Below are 26503 nucleotides of genomic sequence, written 5' to 3' on the forward strand. Positions count from 1 at the left end.
CAGCTGGGCCCCCTTACCGATCGCCCTTAGGAGGGTTTTGCCCTGGAGAAAAATCTCACAGTCCGAAGCCCATGACAGGTAGTTCATCCTCGTCTGGGCCAACTTAGCAAACTCCTTGTGGACAATTTCGGCCATCTGCGATTTATGCAAAAATCATGAGATTGCAGCAGGAAATCTTTTGCACAAAGCGATGTTGATAAACTTATTCAATAAAAGGACGTTCCAATATTTAAAACATGCTATTATATGACTTACTAAATGATTAAGAGTGCTAAACAATTAATCTACAGCAGTAAAATCATATAATAATATCATGTTACAAAGGATAGCATGTTAAGCACATCTCGTATGTCAAAACTAGCCCAAAAATTGAATTCCCGAGGCATTTTTAAGTCCAAATACGTGTTTTCAGTGAAAACAGACAGTTCCAGGGGCTCCTACGCGAAATATTACAGCAGGAATATAATGCGTGTAAAAACATAAAACTATAGGGGCTAAAATGGAAAGAACCACACGCGCGCGCGCATTTTGGCTCAGCCCGATGCGATTGCGGGCCGAAAAAATGTTAGTGCGCACCAGCCGGCCCGTCCAGTGTTTTTTTTGTGGAAAGGAGACGACCTGGTATGCGGCAGCCCGCTGGGCCGGCCTGCTCAGGGCTTCGCTAGGGTTTCCCTAGCACCCGAGCGGCGGCTGCGGCTCACACGCACGCACGGCGTGGCCAGGCGGGCCATCGCCCGTACTCGCGGCGGCGGCGGCGGCCACACAGGGCACGGCCGGGCTGGCCAGTGCGCGTGCTCGCTGCTGCGGCAGCCACGGCGGCGGCTTGGCACAGTCATCTGGACGTCGGCCTTGGGATGGCAAAATCGTGCGTCTTTGGGACGTCACGACGCGTGTACGTCGGGTACAACGCGGCGGTGCCGTGCTCATCTGGAGTACGTGTAATCACCGTCTCCCTAGGGTGTAGTCAACAAATCTCTCTTGATACAAGAACATCGACATTGGTCGGCGACGTATTCGTCCGCTCGGTTCTTGGAAGAGAAATCCACACCATAGGTAGATTTATCCGAAAAAATAAACTAATCGCAAAAACGAAATTGCGGTAACGAGAGGAATCCATTTTTGCAAAAAGGGGATCGGATCTTATACCTCCGCGGGATCGACGAAAGCCTGCGTGATGCAGGCTTGACACAGGCTTGACGGAGAGTTGATGGAGCGAAGCGTGCTGATAATGTGTTCCGCAACTCCGCCGGCGAGTCCGGTCCGAGGTTGCGGAGCGAGGGCGAGCGTCGTAGACGAAGTAGTCGAAGTAGTCGAACACGCGAAAGTAAATGACACAGAGAGATATGGAGGAGACCAGCTTTATTAACCAATGATCAGAGATTACAATGATAGCTCCTCGTTGCTTTATATAGGGTTTTCAGGGTCAAGAGATAAGTACCCACTTGATGTAAAGTGGGGGAAACAGGAGGGGCTATCCCGTGCGATACGCACGAGGCTGCCGCCACCCCTGGGTGGCCCCGGTTTCCCAACAAAACTGACGGCGTGACGACCTGGCTAGCACGCGTCGTACTCAGGTCCGTTAGTCCCTCCGTCGACTCTAAAGAACGCTGCATGTAACGGTTGTCTCACGAAATCAAGCGGTGTGAAGTTTGATCAGGTCGCGTCTTCGGAGATGGCAAGCTTCTTGTCAAACAGTGTCAAAAAACGTCGTCGTATATTAAGTTAGGAAGGGAGTAAATTAGCATGCTCCACTGACGAGATGGCGCCAAAGCATCAGAAAGTTGGTACCGTCTGCTCAGACCGTTTGTGTCCCAAGCGTCGCAATCAGCTGCCGCGAGCCGTGACGACGGACGCGATTAGCCACGATCCGGGACGATCCATGACACTGTCTGCTACTGCGTATTTTGTTGCGAAACTCGCTGTCAACCACGTCTCGATCGTAATTACGTAACTCATTAAGCTGCCATGCGTGCACCATCCGTTATGCCTGTCACCCTCTCGGAACCTTCGACTAGGAGTACGCACGTGGCCGAGCAGAACTACTCACTCTAAACAAGTTGTCATAGCTGTTGTTTATCCATTTCCTTTTTGAACGTTGATTCTTCACGGCCACGGACAGCGTGGACTTTGTTGCAGCCAGCAGCTACAGCTTGTCCTCCAAGTACTCCAGTGCAGTGCAATGCAAGTTCTCTCCTTGTCTCCGTTGACACTGACAGGATATGACGAACTGGCCTGCGTCATGGCATAAACTCACCATGAACCCCTCGCGCGCCGCTTCTGATTCCGACCTATAAAAAGCTGCATCACACGCCGGCTCGTACCAACAGATAACCGGATCAACTAAATCCACTTTGCACTTGCTCACACGATCGATCACTAGTTCACTACGACGAACAAGTCGTCCCAAGGGGAGAAATGGGCTCGTGCGTCTCGCGCTCGCCGGCGTCGTCGGCGGTGGCGGGGTCAGGGCGGTCAGTGGCCACCAAGACCGCGAAGGTGGTGGACGTAGACGGCTCCATGGCGCAGTTCACGGCGCCCGTCACGGCGCGCGAGGCCCTGGATAGTGTCCAAGAGCGCCGCCCAGGCGCGTCGGTCTTCCTGTGCAGCTCCGACGAGCTCCGCTTCGACGTGCCCGCCCGCGCGCTTGCGGCAGACGAGGCGCTCCAGCCCGGGTGGCTCTACTTCGTGCTGCCCATGTCCACGCTCCGCCGCTCACTCTCCGGTCCGGAGATGGCCGCGCTCGCCGCCAGAGCAAGCTGGGCGCTGGCCTTCGCCAGCGGCGTTGCGTCACCCCCGCGGCGCAAGAACGGGGCCGGGGTGCCCGGCGCCAAAGGCAAGCGACGGAAGGCGGCGGCTCGTGTGTCGCCGCTAGTTGTCGCGGATGAGATCGCCGGAACAGACGGTGGATCGGATCATCACCATGTGTACGGCAAGTACGGCGGCGATGAGCCAGCGGCGAAGGCGTGGACGAGAAGTAGTTCAGGTGGAAGCCGCAGCAGCACTCGCCATCTTCGCCGTGCATCTGGCACCCCAACACTGAGCTCCATTTTGGAGGCCGATGATTTCTGAGCAACCCGGTATTGATTCAGCGGTTCGATTCTTAGGAGTGGTTAGCAACTTTTCTTGATTACCATGCATTAGTTTAGTTCAGTTATTTCGTCCAGTATGTTGAGTTGCTCGACCGGTGTATATACTGCATACGAGTTATATGCACAGCATGCTTGTTTCTTGATGTGTGCGTTTACAATCTGTATTGTGAAAACTCATATATATACAGATACCGACACTGCATGAAAGTACTACAATTTTGGACCTAGCATTCTGTTTAGATATCTGAATTCTGCATTGACGCTCTGATTTTGGTCGCTACAAGGTTAAACGATCTTTGGTCTCTAGTTCGTCTTCCTTTTTTTTGAAGGGCAAACCGTAGAACAATGGTCCTACGGTAATTTTCCATTAATAAAGAATAAAGTTTACAAATATATACAAAATTACAAAAAGAAATAAAGGAAAAGAGCAAAAGGAGCTAGTTTTTCGAATCAACCCATGCATGACCTTGGGATCATGGGGGAAACAGTTTCAGATAGCTTTGAGAGCTGCAATCATCAAAGATGAGCAGTAATCCATGCTTGAAGCCTGCCCAAGTGCTTGGCCTTTATTCTCTGTGCTGTAAAAGGAGCAGATCTTCTTTGAGCCTGAATTTCCAATAATTTACACTTGGAACTTCCGGTCTGAACACTTTTTCATTTCTCTGTGTCAATATATTCCAGCACCCTGAATAATGATGTCCATAGCAATTGGTGCTCGCAGGAGCAATTGAGCCAAATAAATATCATCATCATCATAGTAGGAGATTCCAGGCTTTTTATTGGGAATGATGCTGTTCCAGCAATCTTGTAAGAAAGCACAATCCCAAAAGAGATGTCTTAATGTTTCTTCAGCATGCTCATTACAGAAAACATAATCATAACAGTACAAGTGCATTTTTTTTCCTTTCAAAAAGATTTTTGGTATTGACCCTGTCATGAAGTAGAAGCCAGAAGAAGATTTTACGCCTCAATCTATTAAAGGCCTTCCACATACCATTGAACAGTTGATTGTCTTCTTGCCCGTGACAAAAGGATTTGTACATTTTAATGGAAGAGTACCTATTGGATTGTCCTATTCCTTGCCATGCATCTGTACTTTGGGGAGACCTCATCCTTGATTGGTCGAACCATTGAGGTTGCATTTAATGAGTTTTTGGGTAGATGTGGTATGTTAGAAAAAATTGATACAAATTTGGATTATGGTGTTTGATGTTTTGAATTTGAAATATTGTCGAATTATAGACCACAGTAGAATTTACATGTGCGAATTATTGAAGTGCTAAAACTTGACACATGTTATAGTATATGGCCGTGTGCATCACCTAATGCAGAGGCCGAGAGTCTTGACCTCTTTTCAAAAAAGAGAGAAAAATAATTGCGAGGATATTACATGGGAGGTGGTTGGAGTGCACACAAAATAACATTATCCCTAAGAGCAACTCTAGCAAATCCTCAAAGTTTAACTCCCAAATGACACTTATTGGAGAGCCCCAAAAAAACGTTCTAGGTATTGGAAGGTTGTGACCCAGCATTTTCCCTAAACTTAACTCCCATTTTTTTTCATTTACTAGTTCTCATCTCTTTCGGATATAAACACCATTTTCACACCATATTCTATTCAACCACTGACGTTTAAAAAGCCCAAAGTTCAGCAACATTTTAAATGCATAATTTTAAATTTTCACTTTCCACTTGAAGCCACACTCACGCAAGAATTCAACCAAAATACACCTCATATCATCCCAAAAAGGTTATGAAAACACCACATATATCATCAAAAGAAAGAACATACAACATACAACAAAGTGCATCACATCCCCATCCCACTACACCCAGCAAAGTGTCGACTCCAAAGCATCTCCGATGTCTTTCCAAGAATGAGCTCTCATTAGGCACTTTCCTAATCAACCATTCCACCTGCGTCCACAGACATGAACCTTGCATCTTGCCCCTTATTGTTCATTTCTCTCTTGTATAGTGCTTGGATGTAGTTTGAACCCTCCCCTCTTAGCGCTCCACTTGGATGTTAGAGTTCAATGTCACAAACACAACATGTGCACCATTTGCAACAATCTAGTATTGCACTCTAGTGGTGTAAGAGTCAACATTGTGTTCAATTGGAAGGAATCTTCACATTGTGTTGATAGTGCTCCTCAATGAGCCTCTAAAAGGTTTTCTTAGTTTGATAAGTGCCAATAGGTGCATCAAGATAGAGATTCATCCATGCCAAGAAGAAATGCCTCATCCTACTCTACCTTGTAATTGGACGCTCTTATATGTTCACCTTGTTTGCTGTTGGAGTCTTCGCCTTAGCAACTTCTTCCCCTTGTTTCACTTTCGCACTCTCATTTGCCACTGAGAAGACAATGCCATGGATACCAACATGTCATCCAACATGGTCTCTAAGGAATCAAAATCAGGTGCCCTTTGCGAACTATACGGGCATGTGCATGATCTCATAATAAACCAGTCCAATTCAACTTCAGAATTTTAAATTGCATACACCAATCACATAGTGACAATATCTATTTGCATTTCATCGCGAAAAACTGGAAAAGAAAACATTAAAAAAAACTCCCGGGAATTTAGTGCACCCTTTTGGGCACGTCCCATGAGTTATCAGCATGACAAAGTTTTTTCTCTGTTTCCCGGTCTTCAATGTATTTTCTCCTCTGCCCATTGATCACTTGATCAAACACTTTGTTGCTCCCTCCTGCTAAGCTAATGAAAATCGGCAATTTGTTGGCTAGTTCGAAAAAAAATTGGACGAGCACCTCATGCGTGCCGGAGCCAATGTCAAGATCAAACACATCAGAGGCCGAAGGGTTCTGCAGCTATGGAGTGGGAGGGCGCCTGAGGAGAGGTAAAGTAAGAGGTGTCCGATCTTCTTCGCCGCTGAAACGGTGCTCTTCAAGGGAGGTGTGTGTTGGGGAACGTTGCAGAAAACAGAAATTTTCCTACTCGTTTCACCAAGATCATCTAGGAGTTCATCTAGCAACGAGTCATTGGATGCATCTACGTACCTTGTAGATCGCGAGCGGAAGCGTTCAAAGAACGGGGATGATGTAGTCGAACACGACGTGATTCGAATCACCGGAGATCCTAGCACCGAACGGACGGCACCTCCGCGTTCAACACACGTACGGAACAGCCACGTCTCCTCCTTCTTGATCCAGCAAGGGAGGGAGGAGAGGTTGAGGGAGATGGCACCAGCAGCAGCACGACGGCGTGGTGTTGATGGAGCTGCAGTACTCCGGTAGAGCTTCGCTAAGCACTATGGAGGTTGAGGAGGTGTTGGGGAGGGAGAAGGAGGCAACCCAAGGCCAAGGACTCAAGGTATGAAGTCCCTCCTCTCCCCCACTATATATAGGGGTGCCAAGGGGGGTGGCCGGCCCTAGGAGATCCAATCTCCTAGGGGGTGCGGCGGCCTAGGGGGGTTTCCCTCCCCCCAAGGCACCTAGGAGGTGCCTTCCACTAGTAGGACTCCTCCCCCTTGGAAACCCTAGGCGCATGGGCCTTGTGGGGCTGGTGCCCTTGGCCCATTAGGCCAAGGCGCACCCCCTTACAGCCCATGTGGCCCCCCGGGACAGGTGGCCCCACCCGGTGGACCCCCGGGACCCCTCCGGTGGTCCCGGTACAATACCGATAACCCCGAAACTTGTCCCGATGCCCGAAACAGGACTTCCCATATATAAATCTTTACCTCCGGACCATTCCGGAACTCCTCGTGACGTCCGGGATCTCATCCGGGACTCCGAACAACATTCGGGTTACTGCATATACATATCCCTACAACCCTAGCGTAACCGAACCTTAAGTGTGTAGACCCTACGGGTTCGGGAGACAAGCAGACATGACCGAGACGACTCTCCGGTCAATAACCAACAGCGGGATCTGGATACCCATGCTGGCTCCCACATGCTCCACGATGATCTCATCGGATGAACCACGATGTCGAGGATTCAATCAACCCCGTACGCTATTCCCTTTGTCTATCGATATGTTACTTGCCCGAGATTCGATCGTCGGTATCCCAATACCTCGTTCAATCTCGTTACCGGCAAGTCACTTTACTCGTACCGTAATGCATGATCCCGTGACCAGACACTTGGTCACTCTGAGCTCATTATGATGATGCATTACCGAGTGGGCCCAGTGATACCTCTCCGTCATACGGAGTGACAAATCCCAGTCTTGATCCATGTCACCCAACAGACACTTTCGGAGATACCCGTAGTCTACCTTTATAGTCACCCAGTTACGTTGTGACGTTTGGCATACCCAAAGCACTCCTACAGTATCCGGGAGTTACACGATCTCATGGTCTAAGGAAAAGATACTTTGACATTGGAAAACTCTAGCAAACGAACTATACGATCTTGTGCTATGTTTAGGATTGGGACTTGTCCATCACATCATTCTCCCAATGATGTGATCTCGTTATCAATGACATCCAGTGTCCATAGTCAGGAAACCATGACTATCTGTTGATCAACGAGCTAGTCAACTAGAGGCTCACTAGGGACATGTTGGTGTCTGTTATTCACACATGTATTACGATTTCCGGATAACACAATTATAGCATGAATAAAGACAATTATCATGAACAAGGAAATATAATAATAATGCTTTTATTATTGCCTCTAGGGCATATTTCCAACAGTCTCCCACTTGCACTAGAGTCAATAATCTAGTTACATTGTGATGAATCGAACACCCATGGAATTCTGGTGTTGATCATGTTTTGCTCTAGGGAGAGGTTTAGTCAACGGATCTGCTACATTCAGGTCCGTATGCACTTTACAAATCTCTATGTCTCCATCTTGAACATTTTCACGAATGGAGTTGAAACGACGCTTGATGTGCCTTGTCTTCTTGTGAAACCTGGGCTCCTTGGCAAGTGCAATAGCTCCAGTGTTGTCACAGAAGAGCTTGATCGGCCCGGACGCATTGGGTATGACTCCTAGGTCGGTGATGAACTCCTTCACCCATATTGCTTCATGTGCTGCCTCCGAGGCTGCCATGTACTCCGCTTCACATGTAGATCCCGCCACGACGCTTTGCTTGCAACTGCACCAGCTTACTGCCCCACCATTCAAAATATACACGTATCCGGTTTGTGACTTAGAGTCATCCAGATCTGTGTCAAAGCTAGCGTCGACGTAACCCTTTACGACGAGCTCTTCGTCACCTCCATAAACGAGAAACATTTCCTTAGTCCTTTTCAGGTACTTCAGGATATTCTTGACCGCTGTCCAGTGTTCCTTGCCGGGATTACTTTGGTACCTTCCTACCAAACTGACGGCAAGGTTAACATCAGGTCTGGTACACAGCATGGCATACATAATAGAACCTATGGCTGAGGCATAGGGGATGACGCTCATCTCTTCTATATCTTCTGCCGTAGTCGGACATTGAGCTGAGCTCAATTTCATACCTTGTAACACAGGCAAGAACCCCTTCTTGGATTGATCCATATTGAACTTCTTCAATATCTTATCAAGGTATGTGCTTTGTGAAAGACCTATGAGGCGTCTCGATCTATCTCTATAGATTTTGATGCCTAATATATAAGCAGCTTCTCCAAGGTCCTTCATTGAAAAACTTTTATTCAAATAGGCCTTGATGCTGTCCAAGAGTTCTATATCATTTCCCATCAAAAGTATGTCATCTACATATAATATGAGAAATGCTACAGAGCTCCCACTCACTTTCTTGTAAACGCAGGCTTCTCCATAAGTCTGTGTAAACCCAAACGCTTTGATCATCTCATCAAAGCGAATGTTCCAACTCCGAGATGCTTGCACCAGCCCATAAATCGAGCGTTGGAGCTTGCACACTTTGTCAGCATTCTTAGGATCGACAAAACCTTCCGGCTGCATCATATACAATTCTTCCTTAAGGAAACCATTAAGGAATGCCGTTTTGACGTCCATTTGCCATATTTCGTAATCATAGAATGCGGCAATTGCTAACATGATTCGGACGGACTTCAGCTTCGCTACCGGTGAGAAAGTCTCATCGTAGTCAACCCCTTGAACTTGTCGATAACCCTTAGCGACAAGCCAAGCTTTATAGATGGTCACATTACCATCCGCGTCTGTCTTCTTCTTAAAGATCCATTTATTTTCTATGGCTCGCCGTTCAACGGGCAAGTCAGTCAAAGTCCATACTTCGTTTTCATACATGGATCCTATCTCGGATTTCATGGCTTCTAGCCATTTGTCGGAATCCGGGCCCGCCATCGCTTCTTCATAGTTCGAAGGTTCACCGTTGTCTAACAACATGATTTCCAAGACAGGGTTGCCGTACCACTCTGGTGCGGAACGTGTCCTTGTGGACCTTCGAATTTCAGTAGAAGCTTGATCAGAAGTATCTTGATCATTATCATTAACTTCCTCTCTAGTCGGTGCTGGCTCCTCAGGAACATTTTCTTGAGTTGCGCTATTTTCCGGTTCAAGAGGCAATACTTCATCAAGCTCTACTTTCCTCCCACTTACTTCTTTCGAGAGAAATTCTTTCTCCAGAAAGGACCCATTCTTGGCAACAAAGATCTTGCCTTCGGATCTAAGGTAGAAGGTGTACCCAATAGTTTCTTTTGGGTACCCTATGAAGACGCATTTTTCCGATTTGGGTTCGAGCTTTTCAGGTTGAAGTTTCTTGACATAAGCATCGCATCCCCAAACTTTTAGAAACGACAGCTTAGGTTTCTTCCCAAACCATAATTCATACGGTGTCGTCTTAACGAATTTCGACGGAGCCCTATTTAAAGTGAATGCGGCAGTCTCTAAAGCATAGCCCCAAAAGGAAAGCGGTAAATTGGTAAGAGACATCATAGATCGCACCATATCTAACAGAGTGCGATTACGACGTTCGGACACACCATTACGCTGAGGTGTTCCAGGCGGCGTGAGTTGTGAAACTATTCCACATTAAGTGTGCCCCAAACTTGTGACTCAAGTATTCTCCTCCACGATCTGATCGTAGAAACTTGATTTTCCTGTCACGTTGATTTTCAACCTCACTCTGAAATTCCTTGAACTTTTCAAAGGTTTCAGACTTGTGTTTCATTAAGTAGATATACCCATACCTACTTAAATCATCAGTGAGGGTGAGAACATAACGATAGCCACCGCGAGCCTCAACACTCATTGGACCGCACACATCGGTATGTATGATTTCCAATAAGTCGGTTGCTCGCTCCATTGTTCCTGAGAACGGAGTCTTGGTCATTTTACCCATAAGGCATGGTTCGCACGTGTCAAATGATTCATAATCAAGAGACTCTAAAAGTCCATCAGCATGGAGCTTCTTCATGCGTTTGACACCTATGTGACCAAGGCGGCAGTGCCACAAGTATGTGGGACTATCATTATCAACTTTACTTCTTTTGGTACTCACATTATGAATATGTGTAGCATCGAGTTCGAGATTCATAAGGAATAAACCATTCACCATAGGAGCATGACCATAAAACATATCTCTCATAAAAATGGAACAACCATTATTCTCAGATTTAAAAGAGTAGCCATCTCGAATTAAACGAGATCCCGATACAATGTTCATGCTCAAAGCTGGCACTAAATAACAATTATTAAGGTTTAAAACTAATCCCGAAGGGAGATGGAGAGGTAGCGTGCCGACGGCGATCACATTGACCTTGGAACCATTCCCGACGCGCATCGTCACCTCGTCCTTTGCCAGTTTCCGCTTATTCCGCAGCCCCTGCTTTGAGTTACAAATGTGAGCAACTGCACCGGTATCAAATACCCAGGAGCCACTACGGGCACTAGTAAGGTACACATCAATTACATGTATATCACATATACCTTTGGTTTTGCCGGCCTTCTTATCCGCTAAGTACTTAGGGCAGTTCCGCTTCCAGTGACCGCTTCCCTTGCAATAAAAGCACTCAGTCTCGGGCTTGGGTCCATTCTTTGGCTTCTTCCCGGCAGCTTGCTTGCCGGGCGCGGCAACCTCCTTGCCGTCCTTCTTGAAGTTCTTTTTACCCTTGCCTTTCTTGAACTTAGTGGTTTTATTGACCATCAACACTTGATGTTCCTTTCTGACTTCTACCTCTGCTGATTTCAGCATAGCAAATACTTCAGGAATGGTCTTTTCCATCCCCTGCATATTGAAGTTCATCACAAAGCTCTTGTAGCTTGGTGGAAGCGACTGGAGGATTCTGTCAATGACCGCATCATCCGGGAGATTAACTCCCAGCTAAGTCAAGCGGTTATGCAACCCAGACATAGTGAGTATGTGCTCACTGACAGAACTGTTTTCCTCCATCTTACAGCTGAAGAATTTGTCGGAGACTTCATATCTCTCGACCCGGGCATGAGCTTGGAAAACCATTTTCAGCTCTTCGAACATCTCATATGCTCCATGTCTCTCAAAACGCTTTTGGAGCCCCGGCTCTAGGCTGTAAAGCATGCCGCACTGAACGAGGGAGTAGTCATCGAAACGTGCCTGCCAAGCGTTCATAACATCTTGTTCTACAGGGAGAACGGGTGCGTCACCAAGCGGTGCTTGTAGGACATAATCTTTCTTGGCAGCTATGAGGATGATCCTCAGGTTCCGGACCCAGTCCGTATAGTTGCTGCCATCGTCTTTCAGCTTAGTTTTCTCTAGGAACGCGTTGAAGTTGAGGACTACGTTGGCCATTTGATCTACAAGACATATTGCAAAGATTTTAGACTAAGTTCATGATAATTAAGTTCAACTAATCAAATTATTAGTGAACTCCCACTTAGATTAGACATCCCTCTAGTCATCTAAGTATTACATGATCCGAGTTAAACTAGACCGTGTCCGATCATCACGTGAGACGGACTAGTCAACATCGGTGAACATCTTCATGTTGATCGTATCTTCTATACGACTCATGCTCGACCTTTCGGTCTTCTGTGTTCCGAGGCCATGTCTGTACATGCTAGGCTCGTCAATTCAACCTAAGTGTTTGCATGTGTAAATCTGTCTTACACCCGTTGTATGTGAACGTCTGAATAAAACACCCGATCATCACGTGGTGTTTTGAAACAGCGAACTGTCGCAACGGTGCACAGTTAGGGGGAACACTTCTTGAATTTTATTGTGAGGGATCATCTTATTTACTACCGTCGTTCTAAGTAAACAAGATGCAAAACATGATAAACATCACATGCAATCAAATAATAAACGTGACATGATATGGCCATTTTCACATAGCTCCTTTGATCTCCATCTTGGGGCTCCGTGATCATCTTGTCACCGGCTTGACACCATGATCTCCATCATCATGATCTCCATCATCGTGTCTCCATGAAGTTGCTCGCCAACTATTACTTCTACTACTATGGCTAACGCGTTTAGCAATAAAGTAAAGTAATTTACATGGCGTTTCTCGATGACACGCAGGTCATTAAAAGAATAAAGACAACTCCTATGGCTCCTGCCGGTTGTCATACTCATCGACATGCAAGTCGTGAATCCTATTACAATAGCATGAACATCTCATACATCACATATAGATCATTCATCATTCATCACAACTTTGGCCATATCATATCACAAACCACTTGCTGCAAAAACAAGTTAGACGTCCTCTAATTGTTGTTGCAAGTTTTTACGTGGCTGAATTAGGGTTCTAGCAAGAACGTTTTCTTACCTACGTTAAAGCCACAACATGATTTGTCAACTTCTATTTACCCTTCATAAGGACCTTGTTCATCGATTCCGCTCCAACTAAAGTAGGAGAGACAGACACCCGCCAGCCACCTTATGCAACTAGTGCATGTTAGTCGGTGGAACCGGTCTCACGTAAGCGTACGTGTAAGGTTGGTCCGGGCCGCTTCATCCCACAATACCGCTGAAGCAAGAAAGGACTAGTAACGGCAAGAAAGTTGACAAATCTACGCCCACAACAAATTGTGTTCTACTCGCGCAAGAAGAACTACGCATAGACCTAGCTCATGATGCCACTGTTGGGGAACGTTGCAGAAAACAGAAATTTTCCTACTCGTTTCACCAAGATCATCTAGGAGTTCATCTAGCAACGAGTCATTGGATGCATCTACGTACCTTGTAGATCGCGAGCGGAAGCGTTCAAAGAACGGGGATGATGTAGTCGAACACGACGTGATTCGAATAACCGGAGATCCTAGCACCGAACGGACGGCACCTCCGCGTTCAACACACGTACGGAACAGCCACGTCTCCTCCTTCTTGATCCAGCAAGGGAGGGAGGAGAGGTTGAGGGAGATGGCACCAGCAGCAGCACGACGGCGTGGTGTTGATGGAGCTGCAGTACTCCGGCAGAGCTTCGCTAAGCACTATGGAGGTTGAGGAGGTGTTGGGGAGGGAGAAGGAGGCAACCCAAGGCCAAGGACTCAAGGTATGAAGTCCCTCCTCTCCCCCACTATATATAGGGGTGCCAAGGGGGGTGGCCGGCCCTAGGAGATCCAATCTCCTAGGGGGTGCGGCGGCCTAGGGGGGTTTCCCTCCCCCCCAAGGCACCTAGGAGGTGCCTTCCACTAGTAGGACTCCTCCCCCTTGGAAACCCTAGGCGCATGGGCCTTGTGGGGCTGGTGCCCTTGGCCCATTAGGCCAAGGCGCACCCCCTTACAGCCCATGTGGCCCCCCGGGACAGGTGGCCCCACCCGGTGGACCCCCGGGACCCCTCCGGTGGTCCCGGTACAATACCGATAACCCCGAAACTTGTCCCGATGCCCGAAACAGGACTTCCCATATATAAATCTTTACCTCCGGACCATTCCGGAACTCCTCGTGACGTCCGGGATCTCATCCGGGACTCCGAACAACATCCGGGTTACTGCATATACATATCCCTACAACCCTAGCGTAACCGAACCTTAAGTGTGTAGACCCTACGGGTTCGGGAGACAAGCAGACATGACCGAGACGACTCTCCGGTCAATAACCAACAGCGGGATCTGGATACCCATGTTGGCTCCCACATGCTCCACGATGATCTCATCGGATGAACCACGATGTCGAGGATTCTATCAACCCCGTACGCTATTCCCTTTGTCCATCGATATGTTACTTGCCCGAGATTCGATCGTCGGTATCCCAATACCTCGTTCAATCTCGTTACCGGCAAGTCACTTTACTCGTACCGTAATGCATGATCCCGTGACCAGACACTTGGTCACTCTGAGCTCATTATGATGATGCATTACCGAGTGGGCCCAGTGATACCTCTCCGTCATACGGAGTGACAAATCCCAGTCTTGATCCATGTCACCCAACAGACACTTTCAGAGATACCCGTAGTCTACCTTTATAGTCACCCAGTTACGTTGTGACGTTTGGCATACCCAAAGCACTCCTACGGTATCCGGGAGTTACACGATCTCATGGTCTAAGGAAAAGATACTTTGACATTGCAAAACTCTAGCAAACGAACTATACGATCTTGTGCTATGTTTAGGATTGGGTCTTGTCCATCACATCATTCTCCTAATGATGTGATCTCGTTATCAATGACATCCAGTGTCCATAGTCAGGAAATCATGACTATCTGTTGATCAACGAGCTAGTCAACTAGAGGCTCACTAGGGACATGTTGATGTCTATTATTCACACATGTATTACGATTTCCAGATAACACAATTATAGCATGAATAAAGACAATTATCATGAACAAGGAAATATAATAATAATGCTTTTATTATTGCCTCTAGGGCATATTTCCAACAGTGTGAGCGCCACCGGGGGCAAGGCAGAGGTGGCGGTGCAGTGGCAAGAGTAGGGTGTCGCGTGCCCACGGTGGCCACGGCAGCGGCGCCAGATGGCCGCGACATATAGTCGACGGCAGTCGGCAGGACCACCTTGCTGTTGAGGAACGTTGCAGAAAACAAAAATTTTCCTACTCGTTTCACCAAGATCATCTAGGAGTTCATCTAGCAACGAGTGATTAGATGCATCTACATACCTTTGTAGATCGCGAGCGGAAGCGTTCAAAAGAACGGTGATGATGTAGTCGTATTCGACGTGATCCAAATCACCGATGACCAGCGCCGAACGGACGGCACCTCCTCGTTCAACATACGTACGGAACAGCCACGTCTCCTCCTTCTTGATCCAGCAAGGGAGGGAGGAGAGGTTGAGGGAGATGGCACCAACAGCAGCACGACGGCGTGGTGTTGATGGAGCTGCAGTACTCCGGCAGAGCTTCGCTAAGCACTATGGAGGTGGAGGAGGTGTTGGGGAGGGAGAAGGAGGCAACCAAAGGCCAAGGCGTTCAGGTATGAAGTCCCTCCTCTCCCCCACTATATATAGGAGGGCCAAGGGGGGTGGCCGGCCCTAGGAGATCCAATCTCCTAGGGGGTGCGGCGGCCAAGGGGGGTTTCCCTCCCCCACAAGGCACCTAGGAGGTGCCTTCCCCTCCTAGGACTCTTCCCCTTTCAAACCCTAGGCGCATGGGCCTATGTGGGGCTGGTGCCCTTGGCCCATGTAGGCCAAGGCGCACCCCCTACAGCCCATGTGGCCCCCCGGGACAGGTGGACCCACCCGGTGGACCCCCGGGACCCTTCCGGTGGTCCCGGTACAATACCGATAACCCCGAAACTTGTCCCGATGCCCGAAACAGGACTTCCCATATATAAATCTTTACCTCCGGACCATTCCGTAACTCCTCGTGACGTCCGGGATCTCATCCGGGACACCGAACAACATTCGGGTTACTGCATATACATATCCCTACAACCCTAGCGTAACTGAACCTTAAGTGTGTAGACCCTACGGGTTCGGGAGACAAGCAGACATGACCGAGACGACTCTCCGGTCAATAACCAACAGCGGGATCTGGATACCCATGTTGGATCCCACATGCTCCACGATGATCTCATCGGATGAACCACGATGTCGAGGATTCTATCAACCCCGTACACTATTCCCTTTGTCTATCGATATGTTACTTGCCCGAGATTCGACCGTCGGTATCCCAATACCTCGTTCAATCTCGTTACCGGCAAGTCACTTTACTCGTACCGTAATGCATGATCCCGTGACCAGACACTTGGTCACTCTGAGCTCATTATGATGATGCATTACCGAGTGGGCCCAGTGATACCTCTCCGTCATACGGAGTGACAAATCCCAGTCTTGATCCATGTCACCCAACAGACACTTTCGGAGATACCCGTAGTCTACCTTTATAGTCACCCAGTTACGTTGTGACGTTTGGCATACCCAAAGCACTCCTACGGTATCCGGGAGTTACACGATCTCATGGTCTAAGGAAAAGATACTTGACATTGGAAAACTCTAGCAAACGAACTTATACGATCTTGTGCTATGTTTAGGATTGGGTCTTGTCCATCACATCATTCTCCTAATGATGTGATCTCGTTATCAATGACATCCAGTGTCCATAGTCAGGAAACCATGACTATCTGTTGATCAACGAGCTAGTCAACTAGAGGCTCACTAGGGACATGTTGATGTCTGTTATTCACACATGTATTACGATTTTCGGATAACACAATTATAGCATGAATAAAGACAATTATCATGAACAAGGAAATATAATAATAATGCTTTTATTATTGCCTCTAGGGCATATTTCCAACAGTCTCCCACTTGCACTAGAGTCAATAATCTAGTTACATTGTGATGAATCGAACACCCATGGAATTCTGGTGTTGATCATGTTTTGCTCTAGGGAGAGGTTTAGTCAACGGATCTGCTACATTCAGGTCCGTATGTACTTTACAAATCTCTATGTCTCCATCTTGAACATTTTCACGAATGGAGTTGAAGCGATGCTTGATGTGCCTTGTCTTCTTGTGAAACCTGGGCTCCTTGGCAAGTGCAATAGCTCCAGTGTTATCACAGAAGAGCTTGATCGGCCCCGACGCATTGGGTATGACTCCTAGGTCGGTGATGAACTCCTTCACCCATATTGCTTCATGCGCTGCCTCCGAGGCTGCCATGTACTCTGCTTCACATGTAGATCCCGCCACGACGCTTTGCTTGCAACTGCACCAGCTTACTGCCCCACCATTCAAAATATACACGTATCCGGTGTGTGACTTAGAGTCATCCAGATCTGTGTCGAAGCTAGCGTCGACGTAACCCTTTACGACGAGCTCTTCGTCACCTCCATAAACGAGAAACATTTCCTTAGTCCTTTTCAGGTACTTCAGGATATTCTTGACCGCTGTCCAGTGTTCCTTGCCGGGATTACTTTGGTACCTTCCTACCAAACTGACGGCAAGGTTAACATCATGTCTGGTACACAGCATGGCATACATAATAGAACCTATGGCTGAGGCATAGGGGATGACGCTCATCTCTTCTATATCTTCTGCCGTGGTCGGACATTGAGCTGAGCTCAATTTCATACCTTGCAACACAGGCAAGAACCCCTTCTTGGATTGATCCATATTGAACTTCTTCAATATCTTATCAAGGTATGTGCTTTGTGAAAGACCTATGAGGCGTCTCGATCTATCTCTATAGATTTTGATGCCTAATATATAAGCAGCTTCTCCAAGGTCCTTCATTGAAAAACTTTTATTCAAGTAGGCCTTGATGTTGTCCAAGTGTTCTATATCATTTCCCATCAAAAGTATGTCATCTACATATAATATGAGAAATGCTACAGAGCTCCCACTCACTTTCTTGTAAACGCAGGCTTCTCCATAAGTCTGTGTAAACTCAAACGCTTTGATCATCTCATCAAAGCGAATGTTCCAACTCCGAGATGCTTGCACCAGCCCATAAATCGAGCGTTGGAGCTTGCACACTTTGTCAGCATTCTTAGGATCGACAAAACCTTCCGGCTGCATCATATACAATTCTTCCTTAAGGAAACCATTAAGGAATGTCGTTTTGACGTCCATTTGCCATATTTCGTAATCATAGAATGCGGCAATTGCTAACACGATTCGGACGGACATCAGCTTCGCTATTGGTGAGAAAGTCTCATCGTAGTCAACCCCTTGAACTTGTCGATAACCCTTAGCGACAAGCCGAGCTTTATAGATGGTCACATTACCATCCGCGTCTGTCTTCCTCTTAAAGATCCATTTATTTTCTATGGCTCGCCGCTCAACGGGCAAGTCAGTCAAAGTCCATACTTTGTTTTCATACATGGATCCTATCTCGGATTTCATGGCTTCTAGCCATTTGTCAGAATCCGGGCCCGCCATCGCTTCTTCATAGTTCGAAGGTTCACCGTTGTCTAACAGCATGATTTCCAAGACAGGGTTGCCGTACCACTCTGGTGCGGAACGTGTCCTTGTGGACCTTCGAATTTCAGTAGGGGCTTGATCAGAAGTATCTTGATCATTTTCATTAACTTCCTCTCTAGTCGGTGCAGGCACCTCAGGAACATTTTCTTGAGTTGCGCCATTTTCCGGTTCAAGAGGTAATACTTCATCAAGCTCTACTTTCCTCCCACTTACTTCTTTCGAGAGAAACTCTTTCTCCAGAAAGGACCCATTCTTGGCAACAAAGATCTTGCCTTCGGATCTGAGGTAGAAGGTGTACCCAATAGTTTTTTTTGGGTATCCTATGAAGACGCATTTTTCCGACTTGGGTTCGAGCTTTTCAGGTTGAAGTTTCTTGACATAAGCATCGCATCCCCAAACTTTTAGAAACGACAGCTTAGGTTTCTTCCCAAACCATAATTCATACGGTGTCGTCTCAACGGATTTCGACGGAGCCCTATTTAAAGTGAATGCGGCAATCTCTAAAGCATAGCCCCAAAAAGAAAGCGGTAAATCGGTAAGAGACATCATAGATCGCACCATATCTAACAGAGTGCGATTACGACGTTCGGACACACCATTACGCTGAGGTGTTCCAGGCGGCGTGAGTTGTGAAACTATTCCACATTTTCTTAAGTGTGCCCCAAACTCGTGACTCAAGTATTCTCCTCCACGATCTGATCGTAGAAACTTGATTTTCCTGTCACGTTGATTTTCAACCTCACTCTGAAATTTCTTGAACTTTTCAAAGGTTTCAGACTTGTGTTTCATTAAGTAGATATACACATACCTACTTAAATCATCAGTGAGGGTGAGAACATAACGATAGCCACCGCGAGCCTCAACACTCATCGGACCGCACACATCAGTATGTATGATTTCCAATAAGTCGGTTGCTCGCTCCATTGTTCCTGAGAACGGAGTCTTGGTCATTTTACCCATAAGGCATGGTTCGCACATGTCAAATGATTCATAATCAAGAGACTCTAAAAGTCCATCAGCATGGAGCTTCTTCATGCGTTTGACACCTATGTGACCAAGGCGGCAGTGCCACAGGTATGTGGGACTATCATTATCAACCTTACTTCTTTTGGCACTCACATTATGAACATGTGTAGCATCACGTTCGAGATTCATAAAGAATAAACCATTCACCATAGGAGCATGACCATAAAACATATCTCTCATAAAAATGGAACAACCATTATTCTCAGATTTAAAAGAGTAGCCATCTCGAATTAAACGAGATCCCGATACAATGTTCATGCTCAAAGCTGGCACTAAATAACAATTATTAAGGTTTAAAACTAATCCCGAAGGGAGATGCAGAGGTAGCGTGCCGACGGCGATCACATTGACCTTGGAACCATTCCCGACGCGCATCGTCACCTCGTCCTTTGCTAGTTTCCACTTATTCCGCAGCCCCTGCTTTGAGTTACAAATGTGAGCAACTGCACCGGTATCAAATACCCAGGAGCCACTACGGGCACTAGTAAGGTACACATCAATTACATGTATATCACATATACCTTTCGTTTTGCCGGCCTTCTTATCCGCTAAGTACTTAGGGCAGGTCCGCTTCCAGTGACCGCTTCCCTTGCAATAAAAGCACTCAGTCTCAGGCTTGGGTCCATTCTTTGGCTTCTTCCCGGCAGCTTGCTTGCCGGGCGCGGCAACCTCCTTGCCGTCCTTCTTGAAGTTCTTTTTACCCTTGCCTTTCTTGAACTTAGTGGTTTTATTGACCATCAACACTTGATGTTCCTTCCTGACTTCTACCTCTGCTGATTTTAGCATAGCAAATACTTCAGGAATGGTCTTTTCCATCCCTTGCATATTGAAGTTCATCACAAAGCTCTTGTAGCTTGGTGGAAGCGACTGGAGGATTCTGTCAATGACCGCATCATCCGGGAGATTAACTCCCAGCTGAGTCAAGCGGTTATGCAACCCAGACATAGTGAGTATGTGCTCACTGACAGAACTGTTTTCCTCCATCTTATAGCTGAAGAATTTGTCGGAGACTTCATATCTCTCGACCCGGGCATGAGCTTGGAAAACCATTTTCAGCTCTTCGAACATCTCATATGCTCCATGTCTCTCAAAACGCTTTTGGAGCCCCGGCTCTAGGCTGTAAAGCATGCCGCACTGAACGAGGGAGTAGTCATCGAAACGTGCCTGCCAAGCGTTCATAACATCTTGTTCTGCAGGGAGAACGGGTGCGTCACCAAGCGGTGCTTGTAGGACATAATCTTTCTTGGCAGCTATGAGGATGATCCTCAGGTTCCGGACCCAGTCCGTATAGTTGCTGCCATCGTCTTTCAGCTTAGTTTTCTCTAGGAACGCGTTGAAGTTGAGGACTACGTTGGCCATTTGATCTACAAGACATATTGCAAAGATTTTAGACTAAGTTCATGATAAGTAAGTTCAACTAATCAAATTATTAGTGAACTCCCACTTAGATTAGACATCCCTCTAGTCATCTAAGTATTACATGATCCGAGTTAAACTAGACCGTGTCCGATCATCACGTGAGACGGACTAGTCAACATCGGTGAACATCTTCATGTTGATCGTATCTTCTATACGACTCATGCTCGACCTTTCGGTCTTCTGTGTTCCGAGGCCATGTCTGTACATGCTAGGCTCGTCAAGTCAACCTAAGTGTTTGCATGTGTAAATCTGTCTTACACCCGTTGTATGTGAACGTCTGAATAAAACACCCGATCATCACGTGGTGTTTTGAAACAGCGAACTGTCGCAACGGTGCACAGTTAGGGGGAACACTTCTTGAATTTTATTGTGAGGGATCATCTTATTTACTACCGTCGTTCTAAGTAAACAAGATGCAAAACATGATAAACATCACATGCAATCAAATAATAAACGTGACATGATATGGCCATTTTCACATAGCTCCTTTGATCTCCATCTTGGGGCTCCGTGATCATCTTGTCACCGGCTTGACACCATGATCTCCATCATCATGATCTCCATCATCGTGTCTCCATGAAGTTGCTCGCCAACTATTACTTCTACTACCATGGCTAACGCGTTTAGCAATAAAGTAAAGTAATTTACATGGCGTTTCTCGATGACACGCAGGTCATTAAAAGAATAAAGACAACTCCTATGGCTCCTGCCGGTTGTCATACTCATCGACATGCAAGTCGTGAATCCTATTACAATAGCATGAACATCTCATACATCACATATAGATCATTCATCATTCATCACAACTTTGGCCATATCATATCACAAACCACTTGCTGCAAAAACAAGTTAGACGTCCTCTAATTGTTGTTGCAAGTTTTACGTGGCTGAATTAGGGTTCTAGCAAGAACGTTTTCTTACCTACGTTAAAGCCACAACGTGATTTGTCAACTTCTATTTACCCTTCATAAGGACCCTGTTCATCGATTCCGCTCCAACTAAAGTGGGAGAGACAGACACCCGCCAGCCACCTTATGCAACTAGTGCATGTTAGTCGGTGGAACCGGTCTCACGTAAGCGTACGTGTAAGGTTGGTCCGGGCCGCTTCATCCCACAATACCGCTGAAGCAAGAAAGGACTAGTAACGGCAAGAAAGTTGACAAATCTACGCCCACAACAAATTGTGCTCTACTCGCGCAAGAAGAACTACGCATAGACCTAGCTCATGATGCCACTGTTGGGGAACGTTGCAGAAAACAAAAATTTTCCTACTCGTTTCACCAAGATCATCTAGGAGTTCATCTAGCAACGAGTGATTAGATGCATCTACATACCTTTGTAGATCGCGAGCGGAAGCGTTCAAAAGAACGGTGATGATGTAGTCGTACTCGACGTGATCCAAATCACCGATGACCAGCGCCGAACGGACGGCACCTCCGCATTCAACATACGTACGGAACAGCCACGTCTCCTCCTTCTTGATCCAGCAAGGGAGGGAGGAGAGGTTGAGGGAGATGGCACCAATAGCAGCACGACGGCGTGGTGTTGATGGAGCTGCAGTACTCCGGCAGAGCTTCGCTAAGCACTATGGAGGTGGAGGAGGTGTTGGGGAGGGAGAAGGAGGCAACCAAAGGCCAAGGCGTTCAGGTATGAAGTCCCTCCTCTCCCCCACTATATATAGGAGGGCCAAGGGGGGGTGGCCGGCCCTAGGAGATCCAATCTCCTAGGGGGTGCGGCGGCCAAGGGGGGTTTCCCTCCCCCCCCAAGGCACCTAGGAGGTGCCTTCCCCTCCTAGGACTCTTCCCCTTTCAAACCCTAGGCGCATGGGCCTATGTGGGGCTGGTGCCCTTGGCCCATGTAGGCCAAGGCGCACCCCCTACAGCCCATGTGGCCCCCCGGGACAGGTGGACCCACCCGGTGGACCCCCGGGACCCTTCCGGTGGTCCCGGTACAATACCGATAACCCCGAAACTTGTCCCGATGCCCGAAACAGGACTTCCCATATATAAATCTTTACCTCCGGACCATTCCAGAACTCCTCGTGACGTCCGGGATCTCATCCGGGACTTCGAACAACATTCGGGTTACTGCATATACATATCCCTACAACCCTAGTGTAACTGAACCTTAAGTGTGTAGACCCTACGGGTTCGGGAGACAAGCAGACATGACCGAGACGACTCTCCGGTCAATAACCAACAGCGGGATCTGGATACCCATGTTGGCTCCCACATGCTCCACGATGATCTCATCGGATGAACCACGATGTCGAGGATTCTATCAACCCCGTACACTATTTCCTTTGTCTATCGATATGTTACTTGCCCGAGATTCGATCGTTGGTATCCCAATACCTCGTTCAATCTCATTACCGGCAAGTCACTTTACTCGTACCGTAATGCATGATCCCGTGACCAGACACTTGGTCACTCTGAGCTCATTATGATGATGCATTACCGTGTGGGCCCAGTGATACATCTCCGTCATACGGAGTGACAAATCCCAGTCTTGATCCATGTCACCCAACAGACACTTTCGGAGATACCCGTAGTCTACCTTTATAGTCACCCAGTTACGTTGTGACGTTTGGCATACCCAAAGCACTCCTACGGTATCCGGGAGTTACACGATCTCATTGTCTAAGGAAAAGATACTTGACATTGGAAAACTCTAGCAAACGAACTATACGATCTTGTGCTATGTTTAGGATTGGGTCTTGTCCATCACATCATTCTCCTAATGATGTGATCTCGTTATCAATGACATACAGTGTCCATAGTCAGGAAACCATGACTATCTGTTGATCAACGAGCTAGTCAACTAGAGGCTCACTAGGGACATGTTGATGTCTGTTATTCACACATGTATTACGATTTCCGGATAACACAATTATAGCATGAATAAAGACAATTATCATGAACAAGGAAATATAATAATAATGCTTTTATTATTGCCTCTAGGGCATATTTCCAACACTTGCTCTATTGGCGCCACGGAGCCGTGGGTGGTGCCGAATTTGGGAGTGTGATATGGGAAGGAGAAATTTCCCACCTATTGGGAGTTTTTCTTTTTCTTTCCGGAGTTAAGGAATCATTAGAGATCTGCTAGAGTTCATTATTTCCCAATAGTAATATATTTTCGGAGCTAGCGAATTATGGATGGTATGCTATAGTTGCTCTAGAGTAGGGAATCCCTAGGAAGGTTTTAGAGTGGCATTCTTTCTCCATTCGAAGTAGTATGACGTTGGCCTTGCTCAAAGATCTTCTGTGCTTTATTATTGCAAAATAAGTTTAATATACGTTCGTGCCGTCCAGTTCAGTTAGCTAAACCGTCTCAGCTGCAAAGATCGTTTGTGACCTTCATACTGCCAGCTAAATAAACTTAGTCTCAAACATCATAATCAGCTACCGCCAGCCGTGACGACGCGACGACGAGTCTAGCCATGATCCCGGACGACATAGACATGGCACTGACAAGTCGCTCTCGCAGTCTCGCTGCGTAGTTTGTTCCGGAAGTTGTTGTCACCACTGAATTAGCCATTCACCCCACCCCACGTACCACTTGGCAGTCGGACAATTGGCACTTCCTATCACCTTCCTGCAGGAACCTTCAACCAGGAGATGAGATCTCCTCACGGATTACTCTGACCGCTATACAAGTGGCCTCTACGGTGACTTTGTCACAACGAAACTAAGGCTGGTCATAGCTAGAAGTAACTTATATTAGTGTCATGCATGTGACACTAGTCTAAGTTACTATCTTCATAGTGCAAAGTAACATACTAATAGTGTCATAGATGGTTTAATTTATTAGCTTATAGATTCATTCTATCTTGGGAAGCGTTATGTTACAGTAACGTATTATATACCATCTCTCATTAACTACATGTCACATAAGTAAAATTTTCTTAAAGTACGCTATGGTACTTGCTAAATTACTCCCACTATGCACCAACTTGTTCTTCAAGCGATCGATCAGCTACACTGCAGTGGAGTGCAACGCAAGTTCGCTCCCCTTGTCTCCATCCGTTGACACTGACAGCATGACGAACTGGCCTGCGTCATCCATAGCATAAACGCATGAACCCACTATAAAAAGCTTCATCACGCAACCGTATCAACGGACCAACCAGCCCATTTCGCACTTGCTCCCAGAGTCATACGGACTGTGAACACACGTACCAACACGTCGTCACGAGGGGAGAAATGGGCTCGTGTGCCTCGCGCTTGCCGGCGTCGGCGGCGGCGGCCGGGTCCGGGCGGGCAGTGGCCACCAAGACGGCGAAGGTGATTCGTCTGGACGGCTCCATGGCGCAGTACGCGGCGCCGGTCACGGCACGCGAGGCACTGGTTGACGCCGCCGGCGCGTCGAGCTTCCTATGCAGCTCGGACGAGCTCCGCCTCGACGCGCCCGCCCGCGCGCTGGCCGCGGACGAGGGGCTCCAGCCCGGGTGGCTCTACTTCGTGCTGCCCGTGTCTATGCTCCGTCGGCCGCTCTCGGGGCAGGAGATGACCGCCCTCGCCGTCAGGGCCAGCTCGGCGCTGGCCGTCGCGAGCGGCATCTCGTCCCCCACGCGCGGCAAGAACGGAGCCGCGGTGGCTGGCGCCAACGCCAAGCGACGGAAGGTGGCGGCTCGAGTGGCACCTCTCGCTGACGATGACGATGTCGCGGAGCGGGACGGTGGATGGGACCAGCACCTTGCGTACGGAAAATACGGTGGCGTGCGCAAGAGGGTGCTCGCCGCCGGTGATGAGACGGCTGGGAAGGCGAGGAAGGGGGATCAACAGTTTCAACACCATGCGTACGGCAAATACGGTGGCGTGCGCAAGAGGGAGATGCTGGTACTGCCTCCACACGAAGCTGCAACCACATACGGTGTTGGCCGCCGGTGATGAGGCGGCTGGGAAGGCGAGGAAGGGGGATGGTTACGGTGGAAGGCGCAGCAGCCGTCATCGTCGTCGTCGTGCAGGCGCGCATAGGTTGAGCGCGATTTTGGAGGCCGATGACTTCTGAGTTCAACGATTCTCGGGTGTGTTTAATTTAATTCCGTTATTAGTTAAAGTTAGTTGGTTCTGTCCATCGATCGTCCCATGTATATACCGCATACAACAATTGATGTTTTTCGACATGAAACTCATATTTAGAGATGGTGGTACTGCCAGAAAGTACAATTTGGAACTAGGTAATGCACTCCTTGCTGCACAGTTAAACGGGCTAGGCTGTCCCAAAAAAGAAGCTAAACGGGCTAGGCTTACACACACACGCACACGATTTCCGAATAGTCACACATTTTCCGAACGTGCTCTTGGCTAACCGCTTCCCTCTCTTTCTTTGGCGACAGACGAGTTCCTGCCAGCCTTTGGATGTCGACGAGGCCGTGATCCCAACCCCGCTCCGTCCGCTGCTCCAGCGGCTAGAGGAAGGGGGCAGGCTCCCGTTTCTCTCCCTGTTGTTCCATAGGTCTAGGGTTTCGTCGTCGTCTAGTAGTGTCAGTTTGGTGAGATTGATGTTGCGTTGAATAAAGTGGCATTCGTCATTGTCGGACAGGATAATTGTGTTTCACCGTGAAGCACAACTATGTTTTTTTTCGCACAGTGTGATTTTCATGTGATTTTTTTCCTGAGAAAACCAAGCAAAATGCACAGTGTCAATTTCTTTAAAATGTGAATGGAACCCTAAAGCGAGTTCCCGCAGAGTGTGTCGGCTTGTGGCACATGGCGGCACTGGGGCACAGCACATGGGAGGTACACAAAAACCATTGTGGGG

General features: G+C 47.7%; 2 protein-coding genes across 2 annotated transcripts; both read left to right on the forward strand.

Moving 5' to 3' along the window:
- The first annotated feature begins 2340 nt into the window (after positions 1-2340).
- On the forward strand, positions 2341-3300 carry LOC119297541. Its single transcript, XM_037575293.1, has one exon. The coding sequence runs from the start codon at positions 2416-2418 to the stop codon at positions 3067-3069; it is 654 nt and encodes a 217-aa protein (XP_037431190.1). The 5' UTR covers positions 2341-2415; the 3' UTR covers positions 3070-3300.
- A 21621-nt stretch (positions 3301-24921) lies between these two features.
- Positions 24922-25865, forward strand: LOC119297542. The gene is made up of 2 exons (XM_037575294.1): positions 24922-25503; positions 25646-25865. Exons 1-2 carry the CDS (start codon positions 24943-24945, stop codon positions 25748-25750), a joined length of 666 nt encoding a protein of 221 aa, XP_037431191.1. The 5' UTR covers positions 24922-24942; the 3' UTR covers positions 25751-25865.
- The last annotated feature ends 638 nt before the right edge of the window (positions 25866-26503 follow it).

This window comes from Triticum dicoccoides, chromosome 5A, assembly GCF_002162155.2.
Source record: "Triticum dicoccoides isolate Atlit2015 ecotype Zavitan chromosome 5A, WEW_v2.0, whole genome shotgun sequence".
Lineage (NCBI taxonomy): Eukaryota > Viridiplantae > Streptophyta > Magnoliopsida > Poales > Poaceae > Triticum > Triticum dicoccoides.

Coding starts and splice junctions, on each gene's coding strand:
- LOC119297541 (XM_037575293.1), top strand. CDS start 2,416: ATGGGCTCGTGCGTCTCGCGCTCGCCGGCGTCGTCGGCGGTGGCGGGG.
- LOC119297542 (XM_037575294.1), top strand. CDS start 24,943: ATGGGCTCGTGTGCCTCGCGCTTGCCGGCGTCGGCGGCGGCGGCCGGG. Junction 25,504..25,645: donor GTGATGAGACGGCTGGGAAG/GCGAGGAAGGGG, acceptor GCGGCTGGGAAG/GCGAGGAAGGGGGATGGTTA.